The sequence below is a fragment of the Nycticebus coucang genome, chromosome 13 (assembly GCF_027406575.1).
Source record: "Nycticebus coucang isolate mNycCou1 chromosome 13, mNycCou1.pri, whole genome shotgun sequence".
In the NCBI taxonomy this organism is placed as follows: domain Eukaryota; kingdom Metazoa; phylum Chordata; class Mammalia; order Primates; family Lorisidae; genus Nycticebus; species Nycticebus coucang.
The window spans coordinates 61,665,952-61,691,768 of record NC_069792.1 but is presented as its reverse complement, the minus strand read 5'-3'; the positions used below and the strand labels follow the sequence as shown (position 1 = coordinate 61,691,768).

The 25,817-nt window shown below is 38.0% G+C and overlaps 1 protein-coding gene across 12 annotated transcripts in view; it reads right to left on the bottom strand.

Moving 5' to 3' along the window:
• The window catches only part of VPS13B (vacuolar protein sorting 13 homolog B), a 980,186-nt gene that overhangs the window by 862,306 nt on the left and 92,063 nt on the right, over positions 1–25,817 (bottom strand). For all 12 annotated transcript variants that reach the window (XM_053558614.1, XM_053558617.1, XM_053558615.1 and 9 more), the window contains 4 exons: positions 4,905–5,000; positions 4,310–4,432; positions 3,697–3,834; positions 2,409–2,496 (listed from right to left, as the gene is read on the bottom strand). In XM_053558614.1, the coding sequence (XP_053414589.1) occupies positions 2,409–2,496; positions 3,697–3,834; positions 4,310–4,432; positions 4,905–5,000 (445 nt within the window). The remainder of the gene's footprint in view (positions 1–2,408; positions 2,497–3,696; positions 3,835–4,309; positions 4,433–4,904; positions 5,001–25,817) is intronic.

The window sequence follows — 25,817 nt, the reverse complement described above, 5'->3', positions numbered from 1 at the left end:
AGTCACTACAAAAGTTTTGAGACAGCTATGGTCCATTATTTCACTTCCAAGAAACAGGACAGTCCACAGTATCTTTTCTAATTCACCCAGGCAAATTTCAACTTGCTTGGCTTATTGGTGTTACTTAGAAGGCTTCATTTGTTTCTATCCATGCGGATTTTATGTTTCTTAATTTTTGTGTATCTCAAAACTTTCATAATGACCCATGTATAGGGCTGGCTGTTTGCTCATCTGTAAAATGAAGATAATGTTATTTACCTTACCAGGCTGTTATGAGAATTAAATAAGCTCACATGTGTAAAACACTTAAAACACAGCATTTTATATTATCACCATCATAATCACTATAATCACTATTGTATATGAATATAGATTTCCAATGAGAAACACAATTACCTAAAAGCAAGCAAGAAATAAACACACTATTAAGTGAATAACACATTTTTAAAGCATATGTGACATTCACACATTAATTTAACAGTGGAATTTTATTACTTTCTCAAAACTACATCAGCTGGCACAATTAAGAAAGTACATGAATAAGTGATAAACCGAAAGCAAGAAAGTGATGCCCACAAATCTCAGAATAACAGTCTCCTTCAGTGAAGGAGGAAGAGTGTGGTAGAAAAGAAACACATGTGAGACTTAGTAGATGCTAGCAATGTCCTATTTTGTGGAGTGTGTGGAGACAAGATGTCAATTTTAGAATTCTTTGCTATTCAGTACATAAATGTATGGGACTTTTCAGATGTATGTTTTACTCCAACATTTTGTTTAAAAAGAAAAGAAATAAAATATCTAAAATACTGTATACTATCACAAAAGTAAAAAAATATGAACAATTCAAAAGTTCACAAACTACTAGCTTCTCTGAAATATATAGACTTCTAGCAAATATAAATCATGTTTCCATCTTTTAAAAACTGAAGAAGCATATATACAAATAAAAATTTTCAGCACTAGATTTCCTTTGCTTAAAAGACGACTCCATCTGCTCTCAAGACACTGAACCAACAGCACATGCATAACACATCATCCTAAACCAGAAGAAACCACAAGTTTGCAACTGGACACTACAACACTACAATAATTTACAAAGGTCTTAGAATATAGATTTCTCAGTTGCACTTTCATATACATTATTGGCTAAGGAACATTTATACTTTAATGTCCATTGGTATCTCAAAATTCATCTTTTCCTCCAAAAATTTTCCTTACTTATCTTTAGCCTTCCTAATAGTTATCACTCTCTACCAAGTAACTCAAGACCAAAATCTGGTAAACTATTTAAATTTTATTTTTATATAGAACAATATGAAGTCTGTGAGGATTTCAGTAGAGGAAACCAATCTGGTTGCAGTTTAAATAATGGGAGAGCAAAAGTGGAAGCAGGAAGACCAGTAAGAAAGCTATTAGAATCTAGAGATGATGGTAGAATGGAGAAGAGTGATAAGAGTAAAGGTGACAAGGATGCACAGATTCCCCATAAGTTGTGGAGGTAGAAACTTATGATAAACGTGATGATAAACAGAATGCTAAGAGAGAAGGAAAGAGTGTTCCATGATGAATCCCAGGTTTCTGGCTTGAGCAACTATAGAAGATGACAGTACAATTTTCCAAGAAGTAGGGAATGAAAATAAGAGGAGCAACACAGGTAGTAGATGGTCATGGGCATATTAATAATTCAATTTTGGACACATTTAGTTTTCAGGCATCTGTGAGAAACAGAAATTAAAATGTAAATTATGCATTGGATATTTAATTCTGAACCTTTAATAAGTTTGGACTAGAAATGCAAATTTGGGCATCAACAATATACAGACAGCACTTAAGTCCATGGAAAAGAATGAGATGACTTCAAGAGAGAGTTTGGGGGGGAAAAAATTGGAGACTGACCAATGAGAACACCAACATTTAGAAACTACTACAAAAGGAGAAAATGGAAAATTAATACTCTTTCTCTCTTCCTCAAAAAACTTATTTCAAGATCAGCTCCTCTGTTAAGTCTTCAATCTTTCAAACAAACGTTGTTTAGAAAAGGATTTATATAGCCTGCAAAATGTATCTAATACAGAAAAGGAATGGTGATTCGTTTTGAAAATTTAATACAAAATGTGATGTATCAAAATTTTAATATTACATATAAATAAATATTATTAAGAACTACATAGTAAGAACTATAAGAACTAATTCTATTTGGTTATACAAAATATGTTCAACTAGTTGTATAAAAAATGGCAAAATTCTAAGAAAATTCTAACATAGCATTAAAATTAAATCATTCCCCAAAGTACTAAAAGGTAAATAATATATAACAGAATACAACCAGGCAAAGATCAACTGACTCTGAAGAAGCTTTTGTTTCAATTGTTCAAGGAAAGGCAAATATAAAGGAAAGAAGCCAATACCTTTGATGCTGGTATTCTCCACTGTATAGAGGTAATCCATGTAAAAAGCCCCAAACCTTTGCATTCCAGCAATCTCAGTGTATGTCTCCTGCCAACAAGCAATCCAAACAGAACAAACATTGCATAAAAGAAACATCCTGAGTTAAAATCTGATAGGTCAGACACATAGCCTCACATAGAATGTTTATCAACAAAAAGAACACTTATCAATAAAACAAAAGAATAGCAGTTATCCAAAGAATTCACTTCTAAGAAACATAATGTTCTCTCGCTCATAGACCACAAAAAAAGGACATCCATAATTCTACTAGACATTTTGACCACTTTATCAATAATGTCTAGTTAAGGAATACCTGTAATGTAGAAGATAGTACAATTCTTACATTTACCACTATAACAAAACTGTCCTATGTGTATACTCTCAAATAGAGTTAATCCTTGAACACTTACATGAAACAGTTCAAACACTAAAGATATTTCATAAATACAGGATTTCATAAGTTTATAAATTTAATGCAGGTCAACACTAAATTCTTTTCACTATGAAAGTAAAAATTAGAATGATTAAAAGAGAATAATTTATTCTATTACATTAATCTTCAGGTAACTCTTTTGAATTTAACTTATTCCATAAATGTATTAATGTTCCATAAATATATTAATATAATCTTACATGAAAAAATCTAAACAATACTAAAAAGCACACATAACAAAAGGCTGAATTCCTCATTTCTTCCCAACAATCCCACAGAGCTAATTTGACATGTTTCCTACACGAATTTTTTTTTTTTGAGACAGTCTCTCAAGCTGTTACCCTAGGTAGAGTGCCATGGTGTCACACCTCACAGCAACCTCAAACTCTTGGGCTTAAGTGATCCTCTTGCTTCAGCCTCCCAAGGAGCTGAGACTACAGGGGCCTGCCACAACACCCAGCTATTTTTTTGCTGCAGTTGTCATTGTTCTTTTAGCTGCCCGAAGCCGGGTTCAAACCCACCAGCCTCGGAGTATGTGGCCAGCACCCTACCAATGAGCTACGGGCACCACCCTACATGAATATTTTTAAAAGTAGCACATGGACAAACAAAATATGATTACATACATAAAAGTAGAGGCCACTGGGTACTCCTCAAACTTTTCTAGATGGACAAGATGGACAAAATATTCTAAATGTTTTAATAAACAATTAGCATTCAGAAGATATCATTTGAGAAGAGGCAAACACAAGTATTCATACAATGTGTCCACCCAAACATAGCCCAGAATTTGGCTCAAATATATATTCTCTGACCTTATGATGAGTTGCATCCAAGATAAATTCTGCACGAGTACCATTATTTTCTGGGCTTCGGTAATCAAACAATGAATTTGTAAGGTATGTTGAACCTTTTGTACTCAAGTTTTCACCACAGATGAAGAAACAGGCCTCCTGAAAACAAAAGCCAAAATCTATGAACAGCAGGAAAAATCATTAGACTGTTAAAGAAAATAAAGCCTTGATTTTATAACATCCATTCACTAGTCAATAGAAATCAATAAAATTTTAAGTCCTACAAAAAAATAAAGAAAGCTGTCTTCATTTTCATTGCCTATTGTGGCAAAGAACATTTTAACAAACCAAAAAGGAACTCCAAGTAGCTCCCATAAACAAAAAAGAAGAAATATTGACAAATTAGAAAGTAGTTGGAACTATTTTCCAGGTGTTAAGTGTTACCAACTTTCTAAATTCCCCTGAGCCCTATAACTTCTTACAAGGGAAATGCAGGAGGAAACGGTAAAGCTCCTCTCTCAGGCTAGAGATATATGTGGCCTAACAGATTGTACATAGTTACGCACTTCAATAAGCACTTCATTATCCCTGCATCCTATCCAAAAAGAGGGAAAACGGGAGATTTTTTACTTACTGCTTCACTTCTATTCATATTCTCTTCAAAATCTTTAAGACCCATAATTCCTTTAAGGCACATAGCTCTGCAACCTACAAACCCAATCTGGCAATCAAAGAAAGGCTCTCCCATCATAAGGGCCTATGAGAAGAAAAGAAACATCAGAACTAAGACCTTGAATAAAAATACTTGAAACTTCCCTTGTAGAATTTCTAAATTAGTCAAACATCTTTAGAGCCATGGCTTTTCCAAATTTATTGTACTTAGAATAAAAATTCTATTAAAATGAGAAACATATTACTTGTCTCTCTATGAAACCCACATTTCATAAACACTAATATACACATACATATCCACAAATAACATAAGCACATACAAGTTAAAGGAAAAAATGAAAATGAAAGGTTGCACATTACGGTAAAATCTTTGTTAAAGAATTATTTTAACTAATACCATTGAATGTTAAGATAGAAATATAGAACTATAAACAAATATTTTAAAATATATTATTTATGATAACAAACCTACAGTTATAAAATATTAATTTAAAGAACCAAAGACTTTAAAAAAATATGTTCAGGGTCAAAAGATTACCTCAAAAAAAAAAGATTACCTCAACTGTAGTTCCTTCTTGTTCCCAACACAGTATTTCTTTAGACTTTACTTTTTGTGGGCTATAATAACTACTCTCAGCTTGCATTTCTGTGAGCTAAGAAATATAAAAATATGAAGTAAATCAAAATTAGTGTTAAATGACAATAAACTGTCATTATTATGATGAATTAATGAAAACAAGCCAATTTTAAGATTCAGGAAATTTAATTATTAAGCAGGAAAACAGGTGCAACAAAAACAGCTGTAACAGATTATCCATGGTATAAAGGTTCAACATGCTATTCTAAACTTAGAAAATTAAGTAGCATTTTTCTAATTCCTTCCTAATAACTGCTTTAAAAAGTAAAAGCTATGTGTAAGAAACAGTCCAATACTCATATAAATGATTCATATATTCTCCCCAAAATTTGAATCTTATAATGGCCATTCATTTTACATTTACTACCATGTTTTTCCAATCATTTCCAAGACGTCTTAATATTTCTAATCAAAAAGAAAGTTGTGAAGAAATGCAAATAGACTGAACAAAACTCTAGTTCCTATGAGAAAGGTATAATTACCACTGTTTATTTTCAAAGTATATCTCCTAGTGTTCTCCATATATCTTTCCAAAAGGAATGTATTAATTTGCATTCCCACCAGCAGTGCAGAAGTGTTCCCTTTTCTCCGCATCCACGCCAGCATCTCTGGTCTTGAGATTTTGTGATATAGGCTAGTCTCATTGGAGTTAGATGATATCTCAAAGTAGTTTTGATTTGCATTTCTCTGATGATTAAAGATGATGAGCATTTTTTCATATGTCTGAAGATAGATCTGCCATTCAATCCTGTAATTCCTCTGCTGGGCATATACCCAGAAGACCAAAAATCACAACATAACAAAGATATTTGTACCAGAATGTTTATTGCAGCCCAATTCATAATAGCTAAGTCATGGAAAAAGCCCAAGTGTCCATCGATCCACGAATGGATTAATAAATTGTGGTATATGTATACCATGGAATACTATGCAGCCTTAAAGAAAGATGGAGACTTTACCTCTTTCATGTTTACATGGATGGAGCTGGAACATATTCTTCTTAGTAAAGTATCCCAAGAATGGAAGAAAAAATACCCAATGTACACAGCCCTACTATGAAACTAATTTGGGACTCTCACATGAAAGCTATAACCCAGCTACAACTTAACAATAGGGGGAAGTGGGGAAGGGGGGGGTGGGTAGAGGGAGGGGAATTGGTGGGATCACACCTGTGGTGCATCTTACAGGGGTATTTGCGAAACTTGGTAAATGTAGAATGTAAATGTTTTGGCACAGTAACCGAGATAACGCCGGAAAGGCTATGTTAACCACTGTGATAAAAATGTGTCAAATGGTTTATGAAGTGAGTGTATGATGCCCCATAATCATATCATTGTATACAGTTATGATTTAATAAAAAAAAATTAAAAAAAAAAAAAAAGTATATCTCCTATTCTAATAGCCTAATTCAGTCAATCAACAAATACTTCTTGAATGCCGGCTAGATAACATACCTTCTTTTATTCCACTTTGCTATACTGCACTTTGCGGATGTTGCTTTTTGTTCTTTTTTACAAGTGAAGCTCTGTCTATAGCAACACTGCGTTAATCTATTGGCACCATTTTCCCAATATGTGCTCACTTCATGTCTCTGGATAAAATTGGTAATTCTCTAATATCTATAAAATTTTATTACTATTATTATCTGCCATGGTAATTGTTAATAGTAACAATTGATGTTACTACCAAAACTGTTTGGAGTACCATGAACCATACCCATGTAAGATAGAGAATTTAAATGATAAATGTGTGTGTTCTGACTGCCACCATTTGACCATTCCCCTGTCTCTCTCCCTTCTCCTGAGACCTCCCTATTCCATAAGACAAAATAGTATTGAAATTAGGCCAATTAATAAGTCTACAATGGCCTCTAAGCATTACCTTAAAGGAAGAGTTGAACATCTCTTTCAATCAAAAGCTAGAAATAATTAAGCTTAGTGAGACAGGCATGCAAAAGTTCAGAAGGACCAAAACCTAGGCCTCTTGTGCTAAACAGCTAGCCAAGCTGTGAACGCAAAGGAAAAGCTCTTGAAGGAAATTAAGGAAATAGCAAAAGAACTAGACTTAGAAGTACAGCCTGAGGATGTGACTGAATTGCTGCAAACTTCATGACAAAACTTGAACAAATGAGGAATTTCTTATTATGGATGAGCAGAGAAAGTGGTTTTCACAATGTAATCTACTCCCAGTGAGGACGTTATGAACATTGTTGAAAGGACAACAAAGGATTTAGAATATTCCATACACTTAAGTGATAAAACAGCAGTAGGGAGTCTGAGAGGATGGATTCCAATTCTGATAGACGTTCTACTGGGTAAAATGCTATTGAATAGCATCTGACATTATAAAGAAATCTTTTGTGAAAAGAGGATGCAATTAATGTGGCAAACTTCACTGTTGTCTTTTTTTCTTTTTTTTTGAGACAGTCCCACTGACTTGCCTTCTGTAAAGTGCCATCGCATCATAGCTCACAGCAACCTCAAACTCTTGCGCTCAAGTGATCCTTTTGCCTTGGATTTCCAATAAGCAGGGATAATAGGGGCCTGCCACAATTCCCAGCTAGTTTTTAGAGATGGGGTCTTGCTCTTGCTCAGGCTGGTCTGGAACTCCTGAGCTCAAACAATCCACTCAACACAACCTCCCAGAGGGCTAGGATTACAGTGTTGTCTTATTTTAAAAGACTCACACAGCTGCCCCAGCCTTCAGCAACCACCATGTCCAACAGTCATCAGCCATCAACACTGACAAGACAAGACTCTTTATGAGCAAAAAGATTAAGACTTGCTAAAGGTTCAGATAATCATTAGCATTTTTTACCAATAAAGTACTTTTTAACTTAGGTATATACATTTTTTAGACATAAACTTAGTGTACACTTAACAAACCACAAGATACTGTAAACATAATTTTAAATTCATTAAGAAAATAAAAATGCCTTCGATAGGGCAGCAGCTGTGGCTTAGTCGGTAAGGCGCCAGCCCCATATACTGAGGGTGGTGGGTTCAAGCCCGGCCCCAGTCAAACTGCAACCAAAAAATAGCCGGGCGTTGTGGCGGGCACCTGTAGTCCCAGCTATTTGGGAGGCTGAGGCAAGAGAATCGCTTAAGCCCAGGAGTTGGAGGTTGCTGTGAGCTGTGTGAGGCCACGGCACACTACAGAAGGCCATAAAGTGAGACTCTGTCTCTACAAAAAAGAAAAGAAAAATGTGTGTAACTCATTTTATTGTAATGCTCATTTCACTACAGAAACAAACCCAGAATACCTCCAAGATATGCTTATACTAATCTAAATAATGACTCAAAAAAAATTCTTGCTATTCTGCAGCTTATAATATTTATAAGTATCATATAATTATTAAATAATTTAAATTATTTTAAAATGTATTATTCTAAATGCAATGTGGTATCCTGCTTTGGATCATAGTACAGAAAAAACATTTAATGAAATTCAATTACAGTTTAAAATTTAACCAGCAGGGGGGTGGAGGCAAGATGGCTGACTGAAGCCAGCTTTCCACACAGGCTCCCATTCAGAAGGAGAGTTAAAGGAGACAGAAGTTTAGCAAGTAAGTTGATGGTTTGGAACTGAACCAAGATAGAAGGTTGAAGAATGCACATCAACCCTGCTGAGGCGAGCTGCAACCCCAAGGAAACAAACAATATCTACAAAATCCATCACCAACCAAATGAGAGTCCCATCCCCCATGAGAACCCGCTCACAGTATACTTTATACAAACAAGCAAGCAGAATTTAGATATCCTCCTATTTTATCCCCTGGAAGAGACCCTCTAAAAACCGGAACTCTTTCCCCAGAGAGGACCCACTAGTGCGCCACGGCACTCTCCCATCAGGCATGAAACTGTATATATTCTCTACCTGCAATTCTGAACACACAGAACTACCCTCCATGCTCATCCTGAGGTCTGGAAGCCTATCCCCCATGGAGTCCAGACTCTTGGGCATTTTCCCAAGAGAAGTGGACAAGGAATGGGCTGTTGTAGGTCTGTGCTGATTTGGTGGCACAGGGGTAAAGAGAGGACTGTGGACCGAAGGAGCCATATGAAAGAGGGAGAAGTGGTGCCCCGTGGCACAGAGCACAAGCAGCAAGAACAATAGGGCTCATGCACCTGGGAATATTTTGGAGAGACACTCCCTGCCTCTCTTGGCAACCAGAGAAAGCCAGGCCTCGACTCCAGTGGCAGCCAATGGCAGAGCAGATTTGGGACGGAAACAGGCACCATAAGTAAAGGGTATGCCTGAGGCAGTACCTGCCCAGGTGGAGAGCAGCGGGGATGGACACTAGAATACTCCCAGGGTGAAGCAGAGTCAGATATACTGCTTTAGTGAGCCTAAAAAGTACCCAGTCCCCAGGGGAACATAGCTGAGACAAAAGCAGGAAAGGCAACAGCACCAGCCCAAGGAGAGGCAGGGACTGAGTGCTGACACTGAAATCTAACTGTGCCCGCCCCAACACAGAGTGCAGCAGAGACAGAGATGCCAGCTCCGAGAGAATTGGTGCAACGGCAGCGGCACAGGGTAGGGCTGAATCACACTTTGTATGAACTCAAACAGTGCCTGGCCCACGGGGGAATATAGCCAGGACAGAAACACAATTTCTGCGAGCTTATAAGTGCCAGCAACATCCATCTGGGGCGGGGCTGCCAATGAGTGAATCACCCAGTTTCCATTAAGCACCCGAAGTGGTCAGGCTTCAGCTCCCCCTGCCGCCTGGTGGCAGAGTGGGGCGTTCTGGCTGAGGAGACATAGCTCTCCCTGTGACTCAGGCAAGCAAAAACCCCTAGAGCATATGTTAATTGTGGGAATTGGGTCACAGCCCCGCGGGGTTACCAGTGACTGGGTGTGACACAGGTATAAGGTGGGGAAGGAGGCATCAACCATCCTAGACTAATTCATTTGATGGGTGGGTCCTTCTGACTCCACAGAGCACCTGAGCAAGCCATACTCGAGGAGTGTGCCAGGAGACAACTGCTATCTAGTCCCTGGAGACCTTTTGAACTCTCCCACTTGAGAGTAGGTGCTGACTAGGACAACTGATTTGGAAGTCTTGATCTGGGTCAATCACCCAAGGACTATCCAATGTGGTACACTCAGGTGTACAGTTGGGGGAAGGTTTGATTTTCCTTTTCCAGTTGTTCCCGGTGGGGAACAGGGTGACTTAGTTGCTGGTATTTCTCCACAGCTGAGACTTCAACCCACACTTACTGATTCACTAGGATTGGACAGAGAACAGCTGAAAACAAGACAGAGACACTCAGCCCCACCACACCAAGCAGGGCCCCAGTGTCTCAAGACGTAACACTGTACAGATCCTTTGCAAAGGTCTAGGGGAAAACTAAAGACACCACTCCCAGCTCTTGGGCAAAAGGCTGGTAAATCCCTTTTCCAGGAGCCCCCAAGCCAACTTCACCTTATCTGTTCATCTAGTCAAATGGTGTAAAATAATCATGGGGTGGAATCAGCAGAAAACGTCTGGCAAAATGGATAATCAGAGTAGATCAACTCCCCCAAGGAACAACATAGCAGACACACAAGAAGCAACCATTCATAAACAAATGGCTGAGATATCATATATTGAATTCAGAATTTGGATTGCAAATAAGATTAATAAAATGGAGGTAAAGTTGTAATTAGAAATTCAAGGAGCATTTCAAAAGTTGTCTCAAGAATTCAATGAATTTAAAGACAAAATCACCAAACATTTTGACACATAGAGACAAGAATTTGCAGCCCTCAAAGAACTGAGAAATACAGTAGAATCTCTCAGTAACAGAATGGAGCAGGCAGAAGAAAGGATTTCTGAAGACAAAGCATTTCAATGCTCCCAAATGCTCAAGAGGAAGAGAACTGGAGAACAAAAAGGGATCATTCTCTCAGAGAGCTCTAGGATAATTCAAAAAAAACTAATATTCCCCATATAGGAAATCCTGAAGGCAACAAGGTTGCTTCAAAAGGCCCAGATGCTCTACTCCATGAGATCATCAAGGAGAACTTCACGGACATGCCAAAAGATTTTGAAATTCAGAAAGCAGACAGTTTCAGAATCACAGCACAACTCAACCCGAATAAGACATCCTCCAGGTACATCATAATTAACTTCACTAAAGTTAGTATGATGGAGAAAATTCTAAAAGCAGCCAGACATAAGAAAACAATAACCAATAAAAGGAAGAAAATGAGAATGAATGTAGAACTCCCTGCTGAAATCTTTCAAGCCCGAAGAGGGTGATATCAACTTTTAATCTCCTAAAACAAAATAACTTTCAATCCAAAATCCTGTATCCAGCTAAAATGAGTATCATTTATGATGGAGAAATTAAATACTTCAACGACATTCACATGTTGAAGAAAGTTGCCATAACTAAACCAGCTCTCCAGGATATTCTCAGACCAATCCTCCATAATGACGAGCACAATCCTCTACCACAAAAGTAAACTCACACAAAAGTAAACTCACTCAGAAACTTTTGATCAAACTCCAACTTCCACAGTGGCAAAAGAATTAAAAATGTCCACTGCACGATGGAAAACCTCGATACCCAAAATTCGACCAGGCTTATCAATATTCTCCATTAATGTGAAAGATTCAAATTGTCCTCTAATTGTCCTCAAAGTGGTACAAAAACTCAGGCCAGATATCTGCTGCATACGAGAATCTCGTCTTAACCTTGAAAGATAAATATAGACTCAGGATGAAGGGATGGTCATCTATATTTCAAGGAAATGGAACTCAGAAAAAAGCAGGTATTGCAATTTTATTCACAGATACAATAGGTTTTCAACCAACAAAAATAAGGGAAGATAAAGATGGGCCACTTCTTATTTGTTAAGGATAACACTCAACATGATGACATTTCAATTATTAATATTCATGCACCCAAACAAAATGCGCCTCAATTTATAAGACGGACTGTAACAGACATGAGCAACTAGATTTTCTCCAGCACCATAAAAGTTGGAGATTTTAACACTCCTTTGGCAGTGTTAGATAGACCCTCCAACAAGAAACTCAGCAAAGAAATTTTAGTCTTAAACTTAACCACCAAACAATTGGATTTAACAGACATCTACAGAACATTTCATCCTAACAAAATTGAATACACGTTCTTCTCATCAGCTCATGGAACATCTGCCAAAATTGATCACAATTAAGGTCACAAAACTAACCTCAGCAAATTTAAAAGAGGAGAAATTATTTCTTGGATCTTTGGACCATCATGGAATAAAAGTTGAACTCAGTAAACAACAGGAATCTGCATACACATACAAAAACATGGAAACTAAATAACCTTATGATGAAAAATAGCTGGGTCATAGACAAGATTAAAAAAGAAACTATCAAATTTCTGGAACAATGATAATGAAGACACGAATTACCAGAACTTCTGGGATAACACAAAGGCAGTCCGAACAGGGAAATTGATAGCACTGTAAGCCTTCCTCAGGGGAACGGAAAGAGAGCAAGTTAACAACTTAATGTGACATCTCCAGAAATAGAAAAAGGAAGAATATTCCAATCCCAAACCCAGCAGAATAAAAGAAATAACCAAAATTAGAGCAGAATTAAATGAAATTGAAAGAAAAAGATTATACAACAGATAAATAAATCAAAAAGTTGATTTTTGAAAAGGTCCATAAAATAGATAAACCTTTAGTTAACCTAACCAGGAATAAAAGAGTAAAATCTCTAATTTCAGCAATCAGAAATGGCAAAGACAAAATAACAACATACCCCTCAGAAATCAAAAAAATCCTTAAAATATTACAAGAAAATACATTCTCAGAAATATGAAAATCTGAAGTTAACTAACGAATACTTAGAAGCATGCCACCCCCCTAGACGTAGCCAGAATCAAGTGGAAATGTTGAACAGGCCTATATGAAGTACTGAAATTGCATCAAATATACAAAATCTCCCTAAAAAGAAGAGCCCAGGACTAGATGGCTTCACATCAGAACTCCACCAAACATTTAAAGAGGATATAGTGTCTCCACTGCTCTTTAAAATTGTAATGGAAGTTTTAGCCATCACAATTAGGGAAGAAAAGGCGATCAAGGGTATCCATATAGGTTCAGAAGAGATCAATCTTTCGCTCTTTGCAGATTGTATATCTGGAAAACACCAGGGATTCTACTACAAAACTCTTGGAAGTGATCAAGGAACACAGCAGCGTCTCAGGTAACAAAATCAACATTCATAAATCGGTAGCCTTTATATATACCAATAATAGTCAAGCTGAAAAAACAGTTAAGGACTCTATTCCATTCACAGTAGTGCCAAAGAAGATGAAATATTTGGGAGTTTATTTAACAAAGGATGTGAAAGATCTCTATAAACAGAACTATGAAACTCTAAGAAAAGAAATAGCTAAAAATGTTAACAAATAGAAAAACATATCATGCTCATGGCGGGGAAGAATCAACATTGTTAAAATGTCCATACTACCCAAAGCAATATATAATTTCAATGCAATCCCTATTAAAGCTCCACAGTCATACTTTAAAGATCTTGAAAAAACAATACTTCATTTTATATGCAATCATAAAAAACCTCAAATAGCCAAGATATTACTCAGAATAAAAACAAATCAGAAGGAATCACGCTACCAGACCTCAGACTATACTATAAATCGAAAGTGATCAAAACAGCATGGTAGTGGCACAAAAACAGAGAAGTAGATGTCTGGAACACAATAGAGAACCAAGAGATGAATCCAGCTACTTACCATTATTGGATCTTTGACAAGCCAATTAAAAACATTCAGTGGGGAAAAGATTCCCTATTTAACAAATGGTGCTGAGTGAACTGGCTGACAATCTGTGGAAGACTGAACTAGACCCACACCTTTCACCATTAACTAAGATCGACTCTCACTGGATTAAAGATTTAAACTTAAGACATGAAACTATAAAAATACTAGAAGAGAGTACAGGGAAAACCCTTGAAGAAATCGGTCTGGGCAAGTATTTTATGAGGAGGACCCCCAGGGCAATTGAAGCAGCTTCAAAAATACACTACTGGGACCTGATCAAACTAAAAAGCTTCTGCACAACCAAGAACACAGTAACTAAAGCAAGCAGACAGCCCTCAGAATTGGGAGAAGATATTTGCAGGTTACGTCTCCGACAAAGGTTTAATAACAGAATCCACAGAGAACTCAAATGTATAAGCAAGAAAAGAACAAGTGATCCCATTGCAGGCCGGGCAAGGGACTTGAAAAGAAAACTTCCCTGAAGAAGACAGGTGCACGGCCTACAGACATATGAAAAAATGCTCATCTTTAATCATCAGAGAAATGCAAATCAAAACTACTTTGAGGTATCATCTAACTCCAGTAAGATAAGCCCATATCACAAAATCCCAAGACCAGAGATGTTGGCGTGGATGTGGAGAAAAGAAAACACTTCTACACTGCTGGTGGGAATGCAAATTAATACATTCCTTTTGGAAAGATGTTTGGAGAACACTTAGAGATCTAAAAATAGATCTGCCGTTTAATCCTATAATTCCTCTTCTAGGCATATACCCAGAAGACCAAAAATCACAATTTAATAAAGATATTTGTACCAGAATGTTTATTGCAGCCCAATTCATAATTGCTAAGTCATGGAAAAAGCCCAAGTGCCCATCAATCCACAAATGGATTAATAAATTGTGGTATATGTACACTGTGGAATATTATGCAGCCTTAAAGAAACATGGAGACTTTACCTCTTTCATGTTTACATGGATAAAGCTGGAACATATTCTTCTCAGGAAAGTATCTCAAGAATGGAAGAAAAAGTATCCAATACACTCAGCCCTAATCCAATGTACTCAGAAACTAATTTATAGTTTCACATGAAAGCTATAACCCAGTTATAACCTAAGAATAGGGGGAAGGAGGAAAGGGAGGGGAGGGAGGCGGGAGGTGGGCGAAGGGAGGGTGATTGGTGGGATTACACCAGCAGTGCATCTTACAAGGGCATATGTGAAACTTAGTAAATGTAGAATGTAAATGTCTTAACAGTGTGATGAAAATGTGTCAAACAGTCTATAAAACCAGTGTATGGTTCCCCATGATCGCATTAATGTACACAGCTATGATTTAATAACAAAAATAAAATAAAATAAAGAGGATCTTGTACCTATATTACTTAACCTTTTCCAAAATATAGAAAAAATAGGAATACTACCCAACATGTTCTATGAAGCAAACATCACCCTGATCCCCAAACCAGGAAAAGACCCAGCAAGAAAAGAAAATTATAGATGAACATCACTAATAAATATTGATGCAAAAATATTCAACAAGATCCTACAAAACAGAATTCAGCAACACATCAAACAAATTATACACCATGACCAAGTGGGTTTTATCCCAGGGTCTCAAGGCTGGTTCAATATACGTAAATCTATAAATATAATTCAGCACATAAACAAATTAAAAAACAAAGACCACATGATTTTCTCAATTGATGCACAAAAAGCTTTTGATAATATCCACCATCCTTTCATGATCAGAACACTTAAGAAAATTGGTAGAGAAGGGACATTCGTTAAACTGATAGAAACCATCTATAGCAAAACTACAGCCAATACTGTATTGAATAGAGTTAAATTAAAATCATTTCCACTCAGATCAGGTACCAGGCAAGGTTGCCCATTGTCGCCACGGCTTTTGAACATTGTAATGGAAGTCTTAGCCATCACAATTAGGCAAGAAAAGGTGATCAACAGTATCCATATAGGGTCAGAAGAGATCAAACTTTCACTCTTCACAGATGATATGATTGTACGTCTGGAAAACGCCAGAGATTCTACTACAAAACTCTTAGAAGTGATCAAGGAATACAGGAGCATTTCAGGTTACAAAATCAACACTCATCAATCTGTAGCCTTTATACATACCAACAATAGTCAAGCTGAAAAAACAGTCAAGGACTCTATTCTGTGCACAGTGGTGCCAAAGAAGATGAAATATTTGGCAGTTTACCTAACAAAGGACGTGAAAGATCTCTCTAAAGAGAACTATGAAACTCTAAGAGAAGAAATAGCTAAAGATGTTAACAAATGGAAAAACATACCATGCTCATGGCTGGGAAGAATCAACATTGTTAAAATGTCCATACTACCCAATATACAATTTTAATGCAATCCCTATTAAAGCTCCACTGTCATACTTTAAAGATCTCGAAAAAATACTTCATTTTATATGGAATCAGAAAAAAACTTAAAATAGCTAAGACATTACTCAGAGATAAAAACAAAGCAGGAGGAATCATGCTACCAGACCTCAGATTATACTGCTAGTAAGATAGACTCTTACTGGATTAAAGATTTAAACTTAAGACATGAAACTATAAAAATACTAGAAGAAAGTGCAGGGAAAACACTTTAAGAAATTTGCCTGGGCGAATATTTTATGAGGAAGTTCCCCTGGGCAACTGAAGCAACCAAAAATACATTACTGGGATCTAATCAAACTAAAAGGCTTCTGCACCGTCAAAAACACAATATGTAAAGCAAGCAGACAGCCCTCAGAACAGGAGAAGATATTTGCAGGTTATGTCTCCGACAAAGGTTTGATAACCAGAATGCACAGAGAACTCAAATGTATTAGCAAGAAAAGAATAAGTGATCCGATCTCAGGGTGGGCAAGGGACATGAAGAGAAAATTCTCTGAAGAACACAGATGCAGCTGAGCGCCTGTGGCTGAAGTGGCTAAGGCGCCAGCCACATACACCTGAGCTGGCAGGTTCGAATCCAGCCTGGGCCCACCTAACAACAATGACAGCTGCAACCAAAAAATAGCTGGGTGTTGTGGCAGGCTACTTGGGATGGAGAGGCTGGAGAATTGCTTGAGCTGAGCCCAGGGGGTTGCTGTGAGTTCTGATACTAGAGAACTCTACCCAGGATGACAGCTTGAGACTGTGTCTCAAAAAAAAAAAAACAAAAAAAGAAGACAGGCGTATGACCTACAGACACATGAAAAAATTGCTCATCATCAGGCGGTGCCTGTGGCTCAAAGGGGTAGAGCACCGGTCCTATATGCCACAGGTGGCGGGTTCAAACCCAGCCCTGGCAAAAAAAAAAATAAAACAAATAAAAATTAAAAAAAAAAAAATGCTCATCATCCTTAATCATCAGAGAAATCAAAAACCAATTTGAGAATGCATCTAACTCCAGTAAGATTAGCCTACATCACAAAATCCCAAAACCAGAGATGTTGGCGTGGATGTGGACAAAAAGGGAACACTTCTGCACTGCTGGTGGGAATGAAAACTAATACGTTCTTTTTGGAAACATGTTTGGAGATCACTTAGGGATCTAAAAATAGACCTGCCATTTGATCCTTCAATTCCTCTACTAGGTATATATCCAGAAGACCAAAAATTACTTTACAACAAAAATATTTGCACCAGAATGTTTATTGCAGCCCAATTCATACTTCCTAAGTCATGGAAGAAGCCCAAGTGTCCACTGACCCATGAATCCATCAAAAAATTGTGGTATATGTTCACCACGGAATGTTATGCCACCTTAAAAACAGATGGAAACTTTACCACTTTCATGTTTACATGGATGGAGCTGGAACATATTCTTCTAAGCAAAGTATTTCAAGAATGGAAGAAAAAGTATCCAATGTACTCAGCCCTACTATGAAACCAATTTATAGCTTTCTTATGAAAGCTATGACCCAACTATAGCCCAAGAAGAAGGGGAAAGAGGAGAAGGAAGGAAAGAGAGGGGGGAGGATGGGGGCAGGGAGGGTAATTGGTGGGACCACACCTTTGGTGCATTTTACAAGGGTACATGTTAAATTTACTAAGTGTAGAATATAAATGTCTTAACACAATAACTAAGAAAATACGGTGAAGGCTATATTATCCAGTTTGATGAAAATACTTCAAATGGTATATAAAACCAGCACATTGTATCCCATGATTGCATTAATGTACACATTTATGATTTAACAAAAATAAATAAAATAAATAAATAAATAAAATTTAACCAGGAATGCATTTATGTAGCCATCTCACTTTGGGTAAAATATACTATGATAACATAACAACAGGAAAAACTGAGTAAAGATTATGAGTGACCTCTCTATACTATCGTCGTAACCTTTCTATAATCCTAAAATTATTCCAAAATTAAAAGGTTATTTTTTTTAGGTGTCTGTGTTTGCCTCTGATTTAGTTACACATATTCTTGGGCAAATAGATACATTCTTCAAATTTAAATGCAAAGTCAAAGTTCACATTTTTAAAAAATCAATGTTTAACGTAGGCCAAATAAGTCATGAACTGAAAACTTACAGTTTTCAGCACAATAACTTCTTTATATTGAATATAACTAATTGTTTTCATTTTTACATATTCTATTTATTACATAACATAGTTGGATGTTTCTAGTTCTAATACACACCGGATAGCTGTGCTAAAGTACAATTCTGAAATCTAAAATGCTAAAGTAAAATTGAATTCTTTAAACTTGATCCCCCTTCAGCTGTCTTTGATTACTATAAAGAAAAAGCAATTAATTGATTAAAAGTTTTCAAACATTACAAGAATAATTTTAAACATTATTAGGAAGATGCTAGATTCAATATAGCAAGATTTTGCTGGACTTACAGCAACTGTTCAAAATGCTAACATAGAAATCTGACCTTATTTTCTGACCAATATATGAACCACAAATTAATTCCATGCATTCCTCAAATCTAAGCTGAACAATGAATTCTAATGTTTCCTCCTAAATATCAACATATTTCCTTTAGTAAAACCTTTGAGAAACATGAATGTTCCAAAATTCTAAAGTGACTAATGACAAACACTGCAGAAAAATGTTTCATATGCAAATACCTACTCTGATGGACTCAGTTCAATACAATTCTTCATCAATTAATAGAAATGTACCAGAATAATTTCAAATTTAGAAGTCAACACGGGGGAGGAGACAAGATGGCTGACTGAAGCCAGCTTTCCACAGAGGCTCCCGTCCAGTAGGAGAGTTAAAGGACAAAAATTCAGCAAGTAACCTGGTGGATTTGAGCTGCACTAAGAGAGAAGGTTGAAGAATGCACGTCAACCCCGCTGAGGTGAGCTGGGACCACAAGGATACAAACAAAAGGTACAAAATCCATCACCAAGAGGACGGGAGTCCCCTCCCCCATGAGAACGGCTCAGAGTGCCCCACAAACAACCGGGCAGAGTTCAAAGGTCCTCCCACTACACTCCACGGGAGAGACCCTGTAAAAACTGGACCTACCTCCCCTACTAGGGTGCCATGGCGTCCTCCTGCCAGGCATAAAACTGTATAAACCGTATATAGTCTCTACCTGGAATTCTGAGCTCCCAGCACTCCCCTGCACTCTCACTGATGTCTGGAGGCCAGTCCCAGTCGGTGAAGAGGGGACCACACGGGAGTGGCAGTTCCCTGAGGCACAGTGCAACAGCTGTCTTTTGGTGACAATACGGCCAGGCATAAAACTGTGTAATGCTGTGTGTGTTCTCTGCCCGCAACCCCAGGCTCCCAGCGCTACCCGCACTCCCCTCTGCTCTCGCTCCAAGGTCTGGAGGCCTATCCCCCAGGGGTCCAGACTCTTGGGCGATTGCTCGAGGTGTGTAGACAGTGCTGGGCTGCAGCGGGTAGGTGCAGACTCTGGGGTACGGGAGTGGAGAGAGGACGGTTGGCCGGAAGGGAGCTACACCAGAGCAGTGGTTGCCCGAGCCATAAAGCAGCAGCCCTCTTTTGCTAGCAATACAGCTCACTACCGAATATTCTAAAGCCACAGCCCCTGTCTCCCTGGGCAACCAGAGACTCTGAGTATAGAATCTACCTGAGGCTACTCCAACTTGCAAACCGGGGAAACTCCCAGGGCAGGGCTGACCCAGAGGTCCTCTTTACTAAACCTAAAATGCACCTGGCCCTCAGGGGACCGTCAGCCTATAGACAATACAAGAGCAAAGACAAGCTGATTTGGAACTCAATTCAGCCTCTCTTCTGTAGGGTTGTTCTGTTCTGTTCTATCAGTAACATTAATCAGCGGTGAGACTGGACCTGAGTGAAAACCCCTCAACCTTCATCAAGCGCCCGAGGTTGTCAGGCCTCACCTCCTCCTGATAGAGAGAGGCAGAGCGCAGTGGCCTGGCAGACTTCCTTGTGATTCAGGCAGGTTCAAACTTCTGGAGTACCGATCCACTACAGACAACTGGGTCAGCCAACTGCAGGGTTATCAGTGACTGGGTGTGACAGTGGTGCAAGGTGGGGAAGGAGGCATCAACCTTCTCAGACTGATCTATTGGCTGGGTGGCTCCTCCTGACTCCACGCAGCACTGGAGCAAGCCACACCACAGTAGTCACCAGACCCCTGTGATCCAGTTCCCAGAGACCTCTTAAACTCTCTCACTTGAGACAGGTGCAGACTGAGACAATTGATTTGGACTTTTTGAACTGAACCAATCGCCTGAGGACAAATCAGGTGGTGCCCTGGGTGCACGGTGGTAGGAAGGTTTGATTTTTCTTTTCCAATTGTTTGCTGGTGGTGGGTGGGGTTACTTAATTGCTGATATTTCTCCACAGCTGAGACTTAAATCCAGAGTATCTGTTTCACTAGGGTGGAAAAGAAACCAGCTGAAAACAAGACAGAACCACTTAGCCCCACCACACCAGACAGGGCCCCACTTTCTCAGGCAACAACACTGCACAGGCCCTCGACAAAGCCCAGGGGAAAAAAAATCACAGGGAGTAAAACAACCATGGGGCGGAATCAGCGGAAAAACTCTGGTAACATGAATAACCAAAATAGATCAACCCCCCCCAAGGAAAGATATGGCAGATGTAATTGAAGATCCCATTCATAAACAACTGGCTGAGATGTCAGAAATCGAATTCAGAATTTGGATTGCGGACAAGATTAACAAAGTGGAATTAGGAATTCGAGGAGAAATTCGAAAGTTGTCTCAAGAATTTAATGAATTTAAAGACAAAACCACCAAAGACTTAGACACACTGAAGCAAGAATTTGCAGCCCTCAAAGATATGAAAAATACAGTAGAATCCCTCAGCAACAGAATGGAGCAAGCAGAAGAAAGGATTTCTGACATCGAAGATAAAGCCTTTGAATGCTTCCAAACTCTCAAAGAGGAAGAGAAATGGAGAGCAAAAATGGATCATTCTCTCCAAGAGCTCTGGGATAATTCGAAGAAGGCGAATATCTGAATCATAGGAGTTCCAGAAACAGATGAAGTGGCCTCACTGGGCACAGAGGCCCTTCTGCATGAAATTATGAAAGAGAATTTTCCAGACATGCCTAGAGATTCTGAAATTCAGATAGCGGACAGCTTCAGAACACCAGCATGACTCAACCCCAATAAGACATCCCCCAGGCATATCATAATTAACTTCACTAAAGTTAATATGAAGGAGAAAATCCTCAAAGCTGCCAGGAGAAAGAAAACCATTACCTTCAAAGGGAAGAATATTAGAATGACTGCAGATCTCTCTGCTGAAACTTTTCAAACCAGAAGAGGGTGGTCACCGACTTTTAATCGAATAAAGCAAAATGACTTTCAACCCCAGATCTTGTATCCAGCTAAACTGAGTTTCATTTATGAGGGAGAAATTAAATACTTTAATGACATTCATATATTGAAGAAATTTGCCATAACGAAACCAGCTCTTCAGGATATTCTCAGACCTATCCTCCATAATGACCAACAAAATCAAATACCACAAAAGTAAACTCGCTCAGAAACTTTTGATCAAACTCCAATTTCCACACTGGCAAAAGGATTAAAAATGCCCACTGGACTTTTGAAAAACTCGATACCCAAAACTTCACCAGACTTAACAATGTTCTCCATTAATGTGAATGGCTTAAACTGTCCTCTAAAGAGGCATAGGTTAGCTGACAGGATACAAAAACTCAGGCCAGATATTTGTTGCATACAAGAGTCACATCTCAACTTAAAAGACAAATACAGATTCAGGGTGAAAGGATGGTCATCCATATTTCAGGCCACTGGTAATCAGAAAAAAGCAGGTGTTGCAATTTTATTTGCAGATACAATAGGCTTTAAACCAACAAAAGTAAGGAAGGACAAGAATGGTCACTTCATATTTCTTAAGGGTAGTACTCAATATGATGAGATCTCAATTATTAATATCTATGCACCCAACCAGAATGCACCTCAATTTATAAGAGAAATTCTAACAGACATGAGCAACTTGATTTACTCCAGCTCCATAATCGTCGGAGTTTTCAACACTCCTTTGGCAGTGTTGGATCGATCCTCCAACACGAAGCTGAGCAAAGAAATTTTAGATTTAAACCTAACCATCCAACATCTGGATTTAGGAGACATCTACAGAACATTTCATCCCAACAAAACTGAATACACATACTTCTCATCAGTCCATGGAACTTACTCCAAAATCGATCACATCTTAGGTCACAAGTCTAACCTCAGTAAATTTAAAGGAATAGAAATTATTCCATGCATCTTCTCAGACCACCATGGAATAAAACTTGAGCTGCGTAACAACAGGAATCTGCATACTCATACAAAAACATGGAAGTTAAATAACCTTATGCTGAATGATAGCTGGGTCAGAGATGAAATTAAGAAAGAAATCGCCAACTTTTTGGAACAAAACAACAATGAAGACATGAACTATCAGAATCTCTGGGACAACACAAAGGCAGTTCTAAAGAGGGAAATTTATAGCACTGCAAGCCTTCCTCAAGAGAACGGAAAGAGAGGCGGTTAACAACTTAATGGGACATCGAGAGCAACTGGAAAAGGAAGAACATTCCAACCCCAAACCCAGTAGAAGAAAAGAAATAACCAAAATTAGAGCAGAATTAAATGAAACTGAAAACAAAAGAATAATACAACAGATCAATAAATCAAACAGGTGGTTTTTCGAAAAGGTCAATAAAATAGATAAACCTTTGGCCAACCTAATCAGGAAGAAAACAGTAAAATCTCTAATCTCATCAATCAGAAACAACAAAGATGAAATAACAACAGACTCCTCAGAAATCCAAAAAATCCTTAATGAATATTATAAGAAACTGTATTCTCAGAAATATGAAAATTTGAAGGAAATTGACCTATACTTGGAAGCACGTCACCTTCCAAGACTTAGCCAGAATCAAGTGGAAATGTTGAACAGGCCCATATCAAGTTCGGAAATAGCATCAACCATACAAAACCTCCCTAAAAAGAAAAGCCCAGGACCAGATGGTTTCACGTCAGAATTCTACCAAACTTTTAAAGAGGAATTAGTACCTATACTACTCAACCTCTTCCAAAAGGTAGAAAAAGAAGGAAGACTACCTAACACGTTCTATGAAGCAAACATCACCCTGATCCCCAAACCAGGAAAAGACCCAACAAGAAAAGAAAATTATAGACCAATATCACTAATGAATATAGGTACAAAAATATTCAACAAGATCCTAACAAACAGAATCCAGCAACACATCAAACAAATTATACATCATGACCAAGTCGGTTTTATCCCAGGGTCTCAAGGCTGGTTCAATATACGTAAATCTATAAATGTAATCCAGCACATAAACAAATTAAAAAACAAAGATCATACGATTTTCTCAATCGATGCAGAAAAAGCTTTTGGTAATATGCAGCATCCCTTCATGATCAGAACACTTAAGAAAATTGGTATAGAAGGGACATTTCTTAAACTGATAGAGACCATCTACAGCAAACCCACAGCCAATATCATATTGAATGCAGTTAAATTAGAATCATTTCCACTCAGATCAGGAACCAGACAAGGCTGCCCATTGTCTCCATTGCTTTTTAACATTGTAATGGAAGTTTTAGCCACCGCAATTAGGGAAGAAAAGGCCATCAAGGGTATCCATATAGGGTCAGAAGAGATCAAACTTTCACTCTTCACAGAGGATATGATTGTATATCTGGAAAACACTAGGGATTCTACTACAAAACTCTTAGAAGTGATCAAGGAATACAGCAGCGTCTCAGGTTACAAAATCAACAATCATAAATCGGTAGCCTTTATATATACCAACAATAGTCAAGATGAAAAAACAGTTAAGGACGCTATCCTATTCACAGTAGTGCCAAAGAAGATGAAATATTTGGGAATTTATCTAACAAAGGACGTGAAATATCTCTATAAAGAGAACTATGAAACTCTAAGAAAAGAAATAGCTGAAAATATTAACAAATGGAAAAACATACCATGCTCATGGCTGGGAAGAATCAACATTGTTAAAATGTCCATACTACCCAAAGCAATATATAATTTCAATGCAATCCCTATTAAAGCTCCACTGTCATACTTTAAAGATCTTGAAAAAACAATACTTCGTTTTATATGGAATCAGAAAAAACCTCTAATAGCTAAAACATTACTCAGAAATAAAAACAAAGCAGGAGGAATTTCGCTACCAGACCTCAGACTATAGTACAAATCGATAGTGATCAAAACAGCATGGTAGTGGCACAAAAACAGAGAAGTAGATGTCTGGAACAGAATAGAGAACCAAGAGATGAATCCAGCTACTTACCATTATTTAATCTTTGACAAGCCAATTAAAAACATTCAGTGGGGAAAAGATTCCCTATTTAACAAATGGTGTTGAGTGAACTGGCTGGCAACCTGTAGAAGACTGAAACTGGACCCACACCTTTCACCATTAACTAAGATAGACTCTCACTGGATCAAAGATTTAAACTTAACACATGAAACTATAAAGATACTAGAGGACAGTGCAGGGAAAACCCTTGACGAAATCGGTCTGGGTGAGCATTTTATGAGGAGGACCCCCCAGGCAATTGAAGGAGCTTCAAAACTACACTACTGGGACTTGATCAAACTAAAAAGCTTCTGCACAGCCAAGAACACAGTAAGTAAAGCAAGCAAACAGCCCTCAGAATGGGAGAAGATATTTGCAGGTTATGTCTCCGACAAAGGTTTAATAACCAGAATCCACAGAGAACTCAAACGCATTAGCAAGAATAGAACAAAGGATCCCATCACAGGCTGGGCAAGGGATTTGAAGAGAAATTTCTCTGAAGAAGACAGGCACGCAGCCTTCAGACATATGAAAAAATGCTGATCATCTTTAACCATCAGAGAAATGCAAATCAAAACTACTTTGAGATACCATCTAACTCCAGTGAGACTAGCCTATATCACAAAATCCCAAGACCAGAGATGTTGGCGCAGATGTGGAGAAAAGGGAACACTTCTGCACTGCTGGTGGGAAGGCAAATTAATACATTCCTTTTGGAAAGAGATATGGAGAACACTTAGAGATCTAAAAATAGATCTGCCATTCAATCCTGTAATCCCTCTACTGGGCATATACCCAGAAGACCAAAAATCACATCATAACAAAGATATTTGTACCAGAATGTTTATGCAGCCCAATTCATAATTGCTAAGTCATGGAAGAAGCCCAAGTGCCCATCGATCCACGAATGGATTAATAAATTGCGGTATATGTATACCATGGAATATTATGCATCCTTAAAGAAAGATGGAGACTTTACCTCTCTCATGTTTACATGGATGGAGCTGGAACATATTCTTCTTAGTAAAGTATCTCAAGAATGTAAGAAAAAGTACCCAATGTACTCAGTCCTACTATGAAACTAATTTAGGGTTTTCACATGAAAGCTATAACCCAGTTACAACCTAAGAATAGGGGGAAGGGGGAAAGGGACGGGAGGGAGGGGGGAGGTGGGTAGAGGGAAGAGGATTTGTGGGATTACACCAGTGGTGCATCTTACAAGGGTATATGTGAAACTTGGTAAACAGTCTGTGAAG